At 42.2% G+C, this 14059-nt stretch overlaps 1 protein-coding gene across 1 annotated transcript in view; it reads right to left on the minus strand.

The window, feature by feature from the left end:
* Positions 1 to 2514: 2514 nt before the first annotated feature.
* Positions 2515 to 14059, minus strand: part of tshr (thyroid stimulating hormone receptor) — a 30785-nt gene continuing 19240 nt past the window's right edge. Inside the window, exons 6-12 of the mRNA XM_046332259.1 lie at positions 12149 to 12226; positions 11580 to 11648; positions 10041 to 10118; positions 7569 to 7757; positions 5145 to 5487; positions 4454 to 5035; positions 2515 to 4274 (exon numbers count right to left, since the gene is read on the minus strand). Coding sequence (XP_046188215.1) covers positions 3648 to 4274; positions 4454 to 5035; positions 5145 to 5487; positions 7569 to 7757; positions 10041 to 10118; positions 11580 to 11648; positions 12149 to 12226 — 1966 coding nt within the window. The 3' untranslated portion in view covers positions 2515 to 3647. The remainder of the gene's footprint in view (positions 4275 to 4453; positions 5036 to 5144; positions 5488 to 7568; positions 7758 to 10040; positions 10119 to 11579; positions 11649 to 12148; positions 12227 to 14059) is intronic.

The following is a 14059-nucleotide window of genomic DNA, read 5'->3' on the forward strand; positions in this document are numbered from 1 at the left end:
TCGTTCATTGACAGATGAGCGGCAGAATTTAAGAATTTCTTACCTCGGAAAATAAAGAATTTGGGTGATTGTAGCTTTGACAAACTGTTTTTTTTTTAAAAACTGAGCATTCGATCAGCTATAAACCTACAATCCTTTTCCACGGAGATGACAATCTTTAGTTTAATCCCCACATTTGTGCGGGATAATCCAAATACTGTATGGCAGTGGGCCATGTTGTGTGGGTGTTTCTCGTGCCCTGATTCCAGACGGGCTGGAATGTTTCATGTGGGTACTTTTGAGATAAAAGGTATGGTGGAAGTGGGACTAGAGCCCAGTTACTCATCCCAGTTTAAATAGATTGTGGTGGTTTTACCTACTTTAGTTGAATGCTCTGGTTGTAGGTTGCTCTGGAGAAGGGTGTGCTAAATGACTCAAATGTGACGTCGATTCTGCCTCTGATTGTAAATGGATAGATGAATAATGGCCCATCCTAAATGCCACATGGAGTTGACGTTAACTCAGATTGAGTGGATGAGGGATAGTGGACCCTACATACTCCAAGTAGTCTAGGCCTAACTTACTCCTGAGTGAGCACTGGAGTAGAGAGCTGCTAGTTATACTGTGTATCCTCTTGATTCCAAAATCCCAAGTCTGACGGGGAGAATGTCCTGGGAGTAAGCCCTCTAGAGAGTATATTTGACCCAGGTCTACAGGCTTGATGCTGGACATCTGCAGTCCATCCAATTATAGTGATGGACTCTGGCTGTTATTTAAAGTGTTGTGACGTGGGACCTTGTGACATGTCTCTTGTCTGCTGTGTCATTCACTAGCATTAAATAATGTCAGGCAAGGCGGTCTGGAGACACTTGAAAAATCTGAGAGGGAGGAAGGAGTGTTTTCTTTCCAATCCACTTCATTCTCAAATTTTCTCGCTGCGTAAGAGAGCAGAGCATGGTGGAACGCTCTAGTAGTTCTGAGAGGGTGACCCTTGACCTTTCAAGAGCAGCACACTGACTCCACCTACTGACCTGCGGAGACGTGAGGGACAAGTCAACAAGCTGAGTCACAGCATTAATATAAAAACCGCACGATCTCAGACCCAGACTAGTCCTAATATTTTTTTCGATATTAGAATCTGTGCCTTCTCTCTCGCTTTCTGTTTCTTCCCATCTCACTCACTTTTGATGAGTTCAGTCTCTTCCCACTATTTGTGTTGAGAAACTCAATATGGCAGCATGGTTGCATGTCGTTCATCCAAAGCGCCCTGCCCTCCTGGTTATTTGGGGAGCGGCTGGGAGATGAGAGGTTTATTTGAAATACCAGGAGAGGAATGGGCCAGGCCATGTTAGGAACCAGGGCTAGAGAGAGAATGGAATGAAATTGGTTCAATTTAACAAGTCAGTTTGTTTGACCCTGTCTGTAGACCATGACTGTTTGATTCATATTTTATTCTAGTTTGTGCCATGGGAGCACATAATGTTATCGTTATGTACTCTGGTGAACTCCATGAGATCTGTCTCACCCCTCAATCGATTTGTTTAAACTTTTAGTGTCATGCACAAGTACAGTGAATTGCCTTTCAACCTCAACTCAGTGCTGTAATCAATAACAATGTAATACTACAAATAAATGTGATGACTGGTTTAAGTATTTTGAGTTTTTACTACTTCAATATAACAGCTCCTCGGTTGGTTTTTATTATTCACGTTTTCCTTGTATTTAATCCTTTTGATATTGAAGACTAGACTAAGACAACTTGTCAACCAGCAAAAAATATTTTTATACGAATTAGAATAACAGAATATTTTTAATCTGTTGGATATCTGACAAAATCTAACAAAAGGCCAAGAACCTTTATTTAGCTGAACGGAAGAGTTGCATATCACTTTGGCCTGTTGCAAGAGAGAAAATAAAAACATCATAGGAAATGATCCTTTTTCCAGGAAAGTTAATTCCCTAGCGGTCTGCATTTCTCTGAAAATGTCACAGTGCAGTTCAAACGCTATCCAGATGTCAAGCGGGCGGTCATTGGCAGAAAGCTCCAATATCTCACTATAGCAACAGCTATCTTGCATGTTTGTGTTTTTCCTAGGTTCTAGCAAGGCACGGTTTTATCCAGACCTGGGTTCAAATACGTGTATTTGAGTATCTGCTATTGAAAATATTTTTTTTCTGTGTATTGGGAGTATTTTCAAATACACAGCCCAAACAAATACTTTTATTAAGAGTATTTGACTGGTTATGTATAAAAACCAAGTAGTCTACCAATTGTATTTGAGACTATTTTCAAATACCTAGGTTAAGTGCAAGGAATGTGTATGAGTAAGTGAATTTCCAAATGTATTAAAATATTCAACAACTTGTCTTTCCAATCAAATATATCTGAATACATACATCGGAATGAATGTGAAACTAATTTAAATATTTGAAATAGTATTTGAACCCAGGTCTGGTTGCATCTTCTCATTGTCTGAAAAGCCACATATCTTAAGAATGGAAATATATATTGGTTTCAGGGTTGGGGTGTATTTCTGGAAATTCTTTACATGTTTATTTGGATCAGTTCAGTAGCAACATTAAATAGGACAACCAGAAGAAGAAAAATAAGGAGACCAATGTTTAATGTATCGCTGGAATGTAATATACATTTGGGGCAAAACCAGATCACTTACGCTGTAGATACTTTTCAGAGAGAACGGCTCGGTAAAAACACTCATGTCTGGTTTTCACATTATGGTTCCTATAGATTGATGCCATGTGACGATTAACACATTTCCTCACTTCCTTTATGTAGCTGGTTTGTTAATTAACATTTTTAAAAAGGCACACTAAAAAGATGCAGTATCACAACAAAGTTTAGCATGTTATGCCTTTGTACATGGATTACTCTTCTCATTTCTATACAGTATACACATTGTGCAACATTAAGGGATGCAGTATTTCCCATGTCTGAAGTCAGGTCTAGTTTCTGATCACCCTGGACCTGCAGGCTGATCTGTAATACAGTACCAGGACAATATCCAGGAGCCTCGAAGCAATCTTAATTTCATAGGTCTGACATTTGAGAAATCAAATATCATTTTGCAGACCTCTCTCAAAGTTCTCAATGTCTTCATTTAGCTCTTAGTTTAAAAAAACATGTCCCTTTTTTGTGTCTGGTATGAATAATCATGGATTTAAAATTCACAAGAAACCGGGGTAGATTTATTTGCTAAATGTGATAAAACATTGATCGAGGAGATATTTCTTTGGGGGGGGGGCCTCCAGTTAATCTACAATTGAAACAAAAGTGTAAATCAACTTTGCTTTCAGATACAGTACAGCTGACATTTAGCAACAGTTTCAACACCCAATTAAATCTTTACAATTAACAACGACCGAAATAGGATCATTTCCCAACAAAGTTTTGCTGCAATCAACCAGAATATCTCACTGACACGTAATATTCCTTGACTGTCAGTATATTAATTGCAACGACAAAAATCCCAGCAGAAATTGTGAAAACAGTCAAACGTGCGAAAAGGTTCAGAAAAAAAAAATACTGGCTTGCTGCAAAATATCTTCACAGTTCAATCCAGTTCCAGGTTTGATTTCACTGTGACTCCTCTCCTCTCTCCAACCAAACCATCACAGTACTCTTTGATCTCCCCAGGCTAGGTTTGAGTTCATGTGTCCAGGCTACGGTTCTCCGGACTGGGTTGCTGGGAGGTGGGTTGGAGGTAGGTTTGACCAGACCCAGAACGATCCTGCAGGTGGATGGGTACCTCCTCTGGTCCTCCTGTTCCCTTCTCGTTTTTGTCTCTCTTCTTACCTCTCCGGCCCTGGTGACATACCCCACTGCTACCCTTCGAACTGACCGTCTGCCCCCTGAAGAGCTGTGCCCGGCGCTGGCACAGCCCCACCTTACTGAGCAGGATAAAGACATCCCCCCTGAAGGCCTTGGTGAAGATGGCGTACAGGAAGGGATTGGCACAGGAGTTGAGAGGGTAGAAGAGCACCAGCAGGATCTTAGAGTTGGAAACAGTGATGAGAGGCCGGTCCAGAACCGCCGACATGGCATAGAAAGAGATGGGCGCCATACACAGGAAGTCCGTGAAGATGAGGACGGCCATGCGTTTGGCGATGTTGGTGTCTTTGGAGCCGGACCGGTAGTGCGGGTTATGGACAGTGCAGTAGATCTTGATGTAACAGGCACAGATGACCAGAAATGCCAGGATGTTGAGGATAAGGACTGAGACAATGTACACCTGGGCCGCGGTGGACTGGGTGTCCATGGGTAGGCAGATACTGACCTAGTTAAATAAAGATCAAATAAATCATCCATCAATCGTTACAAAACCGATTAGCCAGCCCACTGCTATGGCTACTCTTGCAGGTCTACGGGGTCCTATGCTTACCATAGACTGGCTAATTGGTTTTGTAACAATCACTGAATCAATCAATTAATATTAAGAAATAGATAAATACTGACCTTCTGGTAACTACTAACCCCCACTAGGGGGAGCATCGCTAGGAGGAGGCAGAACAACCATCCAGCCAGCATCACAGCAGCTGCATGGGGCAGACGCAACTTCCTGTCCAGCCTCATGGCGAACGTTATTGCATACCACCTCTCTAGCGTGATCACCGTCAGCGTATACACCGACAGTTCGCTGGCAAACACGGTAAAGAACCCCGCTAACCCGCAGCCCGGCCCGGTCTGCCAGTCGATGGCGTGGTTGTAGTACTCTGCCCGGGTGTGAAGGTCCACAGAGGCGATGAGGAGGAGATATATCCCCATGCAGAGGTCAGCGAAGGCCAGGTGACACATGAGGAAGCGGGAGACTGAGAGCTTGTAGTGAGAGGTGAGGAGGACTAGAAGTGCCACCATGTTGCCTACAACAGCCAGTAGGGACACGAACCACACAGACACCCGCAGGAAGCTGAAGCCCATGATGTCCTCGCACGGGTTGAACTCGTCCGGCGCAGGGGCGCAGGTCACCTCCTCGCCCTCCTCACAGACCACGTAGTCGTAGCGACTGTCGAAGTCCTGGCTGGTGTCCTCCTGGGGGTTCTGTAAGATAAGATTATCACAGACACAGAAATGTATCATTTTCCTTGATTTGTTATTTCCCCACCCAGTCAGCACTGGCAACACTGGTTGCTGACCAGTCTCTCTTTACCTTCAGTGTCTCCCCGAAGCCCACGTCATCATCCGGCTGGCCCCCGAAGTAAGCGTGGTAGTGGAGGCTGCTTTGGAAGTCTCTCCGGGGATCTCCCTGGGTGTCTCTGGACACCCCATCTCTGAAGCCCACCTCGCTGGGCTGCTGGTCAGCTGCATCCCCCGTGGGATCCTCTTGGAGGGATGGGACTGTGAGGGGACCCACGGATCTCTTCTGGTGCCGGTCTGCTGCAGTGTCAGAGGCTGGGTCTATTTGAAGAGATGGGACTCTGAGGGGACCTACTGATCTCTTTTGATGCTGGTCGTAGAAAGCTGTCAGGTTGCAGATGATGTACTCAAGGTATCTGCAATGTCAAAAGAGACTCATTGTAGAAAGTGTACTGTAGATCTATGAGTTTTTCTGTGAGTTTCGCTTCTGTTGGCGCTTTAAGAATAATTGAAGGTGAAATCATTTGTTTGAGTCTGTAATGAACATTGCAAGGTTGATCAAATGAAACTGTGAATGACTGTAGGTTCAAGTTGAGTGCAAACAAATAAATACAAAATCATTCACACACACACACACACACACACACACACACACACACACACACACACACACACACACACACACACACACACACACACACACACACACACACACACACACACACACACACACACACACACACACACACACACACACACACACACACACACACACACACACACACACACACACACACAGTCAGAAGTTTACATACCCCTTAGCCAAATACATTTAAACTCAGTTTTTCACAATTCCTGACATTAAATCCTCATAAAGATTCCCTATCTTAGGTCAGTTAGGATCACCATTTTATTTTATGAATGTGAAATGTCAGAATAATAGTAGAGAGAATGATTCATTTCAGCTTTTATTTCTTTCATCACATTCCCAGTGAGTCAGAAGTTTACACACACTCATTTAGTATTTGGTAGCATTGCCTTTAAATTGTTTAACTTAGGTCAAACTTCCTACAAAAAGTTGGGTGAATTTTGGCCCAGTCCTCCTGACAGAGCTGGTGTAACCGAGTCAGGTTTGTAGGCCTCCTTGCTCGCACACGCTTTTTCAGTTGTGCCCACAGATTTTCTATGGGATTGAGGTCAGGGCTTTGTGATGGCCACTCCAATACCTTGACTTTGTTATCCATCAGCCATTTTGCCACAACTTTGGAAGTATGCTTGGGGTCATTGTCCATTTGGAAGACCCATTTGTGACCAAGCTTTAACTTCCTGACTGATGTCTTGAGATGTTGCTTCAATATATCCACATAATTGTCCTACCTCACAATGCCATCTATTTTGTGAAGTGCACCAGTCCCTCCTGCAGTAAAGCAACCCCACAACATGATGCCGCCACCCCTGTGCCTCACAGTTGGGGTGGTGTTCTTCGGCTTGCAAGCCTCCCCCTTTTTCCTCCAAACATAACGACGGTCATTATGGCCAAACAGTTCTATTTTTGTTTCATCATAGCAGAGAACATTTCTCCAAAAATTACGATCTTTGTCCCGATGTGCAGTTGCAAACCGCAGTCTGGCTTTATTATGTCAGTTTTGGAGTATTGGCTTCTTCCTTGCTGAGCGGCCTTTCAGGTTATGTCGATATAGGACTCTTTTTACTGTGGATATTGATACTTTTGTACCTGTTTCCTCCAACATCCTCACAGGGTCCTTTGCTGTTGTTCTGGGATTGATTTGCACTTTTCGCACCAAAGTACGTTCATCTCCAGGAGACAGAACGCGTCTCCTTCCTGAGCGGTATGACGGCTGCGTGGTCCCATGGTGTTTATACTTACTATTGTTTGTACAGATGAATGTGGTACCTTCAGGCATTTGGAAATTGCTCCCAAGGATGAACCCCATGATGTCAAGCAAAGAGGCGCTGAGTTTGAAGGTAGGCCTTGAAATACATCCACAGGTACACCTCCAAATGGTGTCAATTAGCCTATCAGAAGCTTCTAAAGCCATGGCATCATTTCCCAAGCTGTTTAAAGGCACAGTCAACGTAGTGTATGTTAACTTCTGACCCACTGGAATTGTGATACAGTGAATTATAAGTTAAATAATCTGCCTGTAAAGAATTGTTGGAAAAATGACTTGTGTCATGCACAAAGTAGATGTCCTAACGGACTTGCCAAAATTCTAGTTTGTTAACAAGTAATTTGTGGAGTGGTTGAAAAACGACTTTTAATGACTCCAACCTAAGTGTATGTAAACCTCCGACTTCAACTGTATATATATAGTACACAATAAAAATAAGTGTGAGAAACAACAGCTCAACAACAACTCAACATCAACACACACAAGATACATCCTTTTCACACCTCCAGAAAAACATCATTGTCCACACAAATGGCTTCACAATGATTGACATGAAAAAAACAAACATTAAAACATCATCTCACCCTCTCTTCTTCTTGAGGTTCTTGAAACCACAGCACAGGGAGGGGTAGGTGAGGTCTGCGGTAACCAGGTGTTTGAAGGTTTTGATTGGCGGGAGCTTCTTCAGGTTCCAGGCGTTGCGGGCCATCAGCTCCCTGAGAGATTCCAGGCCTGCTGTGGGGAGGGATGACACCCCCGTCAGGGACACGTCACTGGAAAAGGAACACAGGGAATACATGTGACAGCTGGAGGTAATACAGGGCTTCTAGAGGGTTCTTACAGAGTTCCCGAACAGTTCAGAACAGTGAATATGGGAGACAGCTGGAGGTTAAACAGGGGTCATACAGAGTTCATACAACTTTGGGTCACATAACATGTCACCTTGGGGGAACGTGTGTGTTGCATAAGTGCTGTAATGGTATTTGGAATCATAGGCCATGGCACGGGCCATAGACAGTACTATCCTTAAAGCCTAACAACAGATGAAGCCTAGTGAAGATATGGTTTTGTACTGTTTAGGACAGCAACACCTCCCCACTCTCTAGTTGTTATGATATGCATGGCTACCCGTTTTGCGCATTCTCCAAATCTGGGATACACATTTTTGACAAATGCCTATTTATTCCCCAATTGTTAGACTTGCGATCTTTCCGAAACAGAACGTAAAATACAACGCCTACATCTTGTTCCCGCAAAAAGAGTGTCCACCACTCTTCCATCGCCTTTATCTAATTAGACATTCTGTTTTTTATTGTCCACGTTGCCATGCCAAAGACTGAACCTCACTGGGACATAAAGTCACAAATCAGTACAAGCTCACATCCATTGTTGCATCCCAAATGGCACCCTATTCCCTATATAGTGCGCTACTTTTGACCGGGGCCCTGGTCAAAAGTAGTGTACTATACAGGGAATAGGGTGCCATTTGGGTATTCAATTTCTCCTTCAGCATCCTGTGTGACTGTATTATCAGCACATAGTGTAACCTACACTCCCCCTTCGAGGGGCCAAGTGGGGGACAAAACATTAACAAGATGTTTCCTCATCTAGTGTATCAGTGAAATGATCTGCTAAATGATTTAATAAGATAATAATAATAATAAACAGAAACACAAGCCAAACAATGCATAAAATTAAATCACACTTTCTTTCTCTTTTCCAGAGGCAGCTGAGTCTCTCTCTCTCTCTCTCTCTCTCTCTCTCTCTCTCTCTCTCTCTCTCTCTCTCTCTCTCTCTCTCTCTCTCTCTCTCTCTCTCTCTCTCTCTCTCTCTCTCTCTCTCTCTCTCTCTCTCTCTCTCTCTCTCTCTCTCTCTCTCTCTCTCTCTCTCTCTCTCTCTCTCTCTCTCTCTCTCTCTCTCTCTCTCTCTCTCTCTCTCTCTCTCTCTCTCTCTCTCTCTCAGCGTTGAGCAACACTGGATAATAATAGTGTGTGTGGAAGACCTGCCGGCGGTCTGATTTTGTCATTGGGAGATGTTTAGGCCATGACCTCATGTGGATGACCTCACCACTCAGCCAGGACTAAGACATGTTCCAATACTTTAGAAATATGCATCCTTCCTTTTTCCCCCCTTGAGGTTAGCATAGAGATACGCGATTGAATGGGTATAAGCAAGTTAACAACCTTATTGCTTTCACCAATCCAACCAATTCAGATCAGTGATTACTTCAAGGAACGTAGGAAGGAAGGCCGCATTTCTGATGTACTGAACAAGGCTGGGGAACAGATTGACTTATTAAAAACGTATTAAAGAGGACACAGTGTTAGGAGTACTACTTCAGAAACCAGACAACAGAGGTAAGGTTTCTGCATCAAACTCCTCAGAAAGGGAAGGGGATATTTAATTCCACTATGACTCTCAAAACCGAGAAGGGAAGGAAAAGTTTAACGTTTCTATAACACTCACACACAATCTGCGTCTGATTTCCCAGTCAAAATCCCAGCTGTCGCTAAGCTATTTTCATGATTTCTGAACTGTGTTCCTCCCAGACATGTTTCTCACTCATTCTCCACTTTTATGGGAAAATAGAGAGGTACAAAAAGAAATAAACTTTGCCATGAATGAATTACGGAATGATTATGATTTCGAACCCATTTGGCTTTGTGATGATTGTTTTCTAGTAATTATTTAACATTTTTGATACTTAAATTGTCTGATCATTTTGGACTCCAATATAAACTTTCTCTATAAAAGTTCCAAACCCAACTCACACATCTTTGCAAAACACTCTTGATTAATATCACATTATTGGAACACACTCTATCTCTCTGTTTAATAAGACAAATAACTGACATTTAAGACTGGAACGTAGGAACATTGGATGCATTTGTACCATTCTTTCAAAGTAGTTTGAGCAACTATAACTTCAGAATAGGAACTGAACATGTTGGGCAGTGCAGTGAGAGGTATTTTCTGTCCAGGGCTCACTTGAAAAAAAAAGGATCCTCATCTCTATATGACTTTCTTGGTTAAATAATAGATGAGTAATTACGCACAGGAGCATTGGGCCACTAACAGTGCCAGCAAACGTTCTTTCATCCATCTTGGTCAGATGCTTGTTCCTATGGAGGTACCTGGAGAGAAAACACACACACGCAAACAAGAATGTAACTGACACACTTCAATCACCATAATCATGCTGATGTACCCCGCTTCCTGGAGTAACACAGACCTCGGGACGACTCGGGTCTTATCCTGAGTGTTGTTTTAAAATGAGCCGTCCCAACCATCGGAGAAGGTACTTCAGAAACACGCTGCACCTTTAAAATAGATATTGTAAAGTCCCTAAATCTAATTTTGATAATAAACGTGTGTGGGAGAGTGTTTGTCTTGGTGTTACAGCTCTGCGATCAGCTCTCGCTCTGAGAAAACACACATACACACCGATACACACACTCCCGGATCAGTTTTTTCTCTAAGCACGCTCTGTGCGTGCCAATCCAAACAGCAGTGTGGTAGGACTGACTACAGTGACTGCCCATTGGTCTAATTACAACTCCATAAGGACCAGCTAGGGTTTTACTAGAGGTGAATGGTTAAATTGAGGGGTGGGGGGGATGGGGTGGGGGTCAGAGCTATATTAATGTTTCATATCCTGATGGGAAAGCTATGAGAGAGGTGACAAAAAGGAGGGTGGAGGGGGGGTGAAGTCTGGGGTTAAAGAGAAAACAGTAACAAAAGTAAGTCATCTTTACATGTCTTTATATAATATTGGGGTCGGAGTGGAGGAGGGGTGCATCAGGACAGTGTAGTGACACAGAAAGCAATGATTGTTTTCTTACATTTCAATTTGAAACTTCATTCATCCAGGTTAGTCTCAGTAAGATGAAATCTAGATGAAAATACAACTTTTTGTTCCCTTATGGGGAAATACATTTCCTTTGGTGCTTTGATGCAGACTTCCTGAAATTGTCTTCTTAAAATATATATATCGTTTTTTTTAATCAGGAGAACTAGGGCTTCCTAATCAAGAAAGGTTAACCTCTTTTAGCACGTCTGGGAGAACCAGTTCAGATGGAACCGTGATCCTACTGCTTGTGTAGCGTAATAAGTGTAATTTTGAGTAAGGAAATATTCATTCCAGATGTAAAAATAAAAAAATAAAAGAAGTTTAATCCAGTCAAAATACTAAGTAACTTAATTTTGTTGAAATGAAGGGGTCTGAAATGACTGATTGTTAAGCCAGAGTGAAAGATATCATAACTGTAACAACATAGAGAAGTACTGGAGGTACGGTTCTCTATGAGAAGACTCTTCCTCCAAAGCACTGTTACAATCCATTTATACAGTAATTCGTTCCAACAGCAAGAGGTCAACAACAATACGACATTACAAGAATCCTTGCTGCTTCAGTGCTTTGTCCTGCATGGCTTTGTGTCAGCAGGGTCAAGCAGAGAGTTGCATGTGGCTACTAATACAGTATTTCATTTTCTATTCTATTATGTTCTATACTATACCATTCTATTCTGTTTTTTTCTATTCTATACCATTCTATTCTATTATTTTGTGTTAATGAAAAAAGCTAAATAACTTACACAGCATCCAGTTTGGTCCCGTTGAAAGCATGATGTTGAATGTCGGTGAAGCCATTACTGTACAGCATCCTGGAAGAGAATAAACACATCACAAAACATTCATAACAGTAACATTTACTAAAGTCAAAACTGTTCTTTTATGCACCAACCCACTGCCTAACTTTGAATCTGTCTGGTTGTACAGGTCCTCAGTAATCAGTAATGCCAATTCCAGCTGTTGAATAACATGTAGATTTTTGTTGTGCTGAGGATTTGCCTGTGTATGCAATTCAGTGACCAAAATCACTACAACATTTTCTGTAAAATATTTCACTGTGTTATGTTCTCCCCAACAAAATTGAACCACTTTGGTCGATGTATTGGGTTAGTTGTGTCCTGAATCAGTTTGTCAATGTGACCATGGCTTTGGCATCTAATGTAATGAATGGTCTTTTCTCACCAACAGACATTTGTGAGAACATCTCTGTGCTGGTCACAGCACTCTCAGACTGCAAGCAAGGGTAATGTAATGGCCTATAGTCCACAGTGAAGACACCAGTGAAGCTGTAGAGCTATGGCTGTGTACTCACACTGTCAGCACTTGGTTGGTAATACCGCGGAATGAGTTTGCTGGGACCTCAGATATGTAGGGATGATCAGCTATTTCACTGAGGAGATACAAGAGGAAATTAGGTGGTGTTGCAAATACACTACCGGTCAAAAGTTTTAGAACACCTACAAGGGTTTTTCTTTATTTTTACTATTTTTCTACATTGTAGAATGATAGTGAAGACATCAAAACTATGAAATAACATATATGGAATCATGTAGTAACCAAAAAATGTTAAACAAATCAAAATATATTTTATATTTGAGATTCTTCAAAATAGCCACCCTTTGCCTTGATGACAGCTTTGCACACTCTTGGCATTCTCTCAACCAGCTTCACCTGGAATGCTTTTCTGTTGTTTTGTTGGCTGCTTTTCCTTCACTCTGCGGTCCGACTCATCCCAAACCATCTCAATTGGGTTGAAGTTGGGGGATTGTGGAGGCCAGGTCATCTTATGCAGCACTCCATCGCTCTCTTTCTTGGTAAAATAGCCCTTACACAGCCTGGAGGAGTGTTGGGTCATTGTCCTGTTGAAAAACAAATGGTAGTCCCACTAAGCCCGAACTAGATTGGATGGCGTATCGTTGCAGAATGCTGTGGTAGCCATGCTGGTTAAGTGTGCCTTAAATTCTAAAGAAATCACAGACGGTGTCACCAGCAAAGCACCCCCACAACATAACACCTCCTCCTCATTGCTTTATAGTGGGAAATACACATGCGGAGATCATCGCGTCTCACATAGACATGGCGGTTGTAATTAAAATTTGGACTCCAGACCAAAGGACAATTTTCCATCGGTCTAATGTCCATTGCTTGTGTTTCTTGGCCAAAGCAAGGCGCTTCTTATTATTTGTGTCCTTTAGTAGTGTTTTCTTTGCAGCAATTCGACCACGGAGGCGTGATTCACACAGTCTCCTCTGAACAGTCGATGTTGGGATGTGTCTTTTACTTGAACTTGACATTTTTTGGGCTGCAATTTCTGAGACTGGTAACTCCAATGAACTTATCCTCTGCAGCAGTGGTAACGCTGGGTCTTCCATTCCTGTGGCGGTCCTCATGAGAGCCAGTTTCATCATAGCGCTTGATGGTCTTTTGCAACTGCACTTAAAGAAACTTTCAAAGAAATGGTCCATATTGGCTGACCTTCAGGTCTTAAAGTAATGATGGACTGCTGTTTCTCTTTACTTATTTGAGCTGTTCTCGCGATAATATGGACTTGGTCTTTCACTAAATAGGGCTATCTTCTGTATACCACCCCTACCTTGTCACAACACAACTGACTGGCTCAAATGCATTAAAAAGGAAAGAAATCCCACAAATGAACTTTTAAGAAGGCACAGATGTTAATTGAGATGCATTCCAGGTGACTACCTCAAAGCTGGTTGAGAGAATGCCAAGAGTGTGCAAAGCTGTCATCAAGGCAACGGGCAGCTATTTGAAGAATTTCAAATATATTTTGATTTTGTTAACACTTTTTTGGTTACTACAGGGTTACTACAGGGTTACTACAGGGTTACTACAGGGTTACTACAGGGTTACTACAGAGTTACTACAGGATTCCATGTGCTATTTCATAGTTCTGAGGTCTTCACTATTATTCTACAATGTAGAAAATAGTTTTAAAAATGTAAGAAAAATCCTAGAATGAGGTGTTCTAAAACTATTGACCGGTAATGTATAGAAAACCTTGTCTGATTGTAAAACAAAATGAATGGAATGCCACAGAATGGAAAATACCTAAGTACATCTTTATGTATATAGTGTCATGAGTATTTGAACAAATTCACTTCTAGTTTATTACATTTAGTCAAGAGATTAGTATCTGGTCCCATATTCCTAGCACGCAACGACTACATCAAGCGTGTGACTCTACAAACTGGATGCATGCGTT

Source organism: Oncorhynchus gorbuscha, unplaced genomic scaffold, assembly GCF_021184085.1.
Source record: "Oncorhynchus gorbuscha isolate QuinsamMale2020 ecotype Even-year unplaced genomic scaffold, OgorEven_v1.0 Un_scaffold_12:::fragment_2:::debris, whole genome shotgun sequence".
NCBI classification, from domain to species: domain Eukaryota; kingdom Metazoa; phylum Chordata; class Actinopteri; order Salmoniformes; family Salmonidae; genus Oncorhynchus; species Oncorhynchus gorbuscha.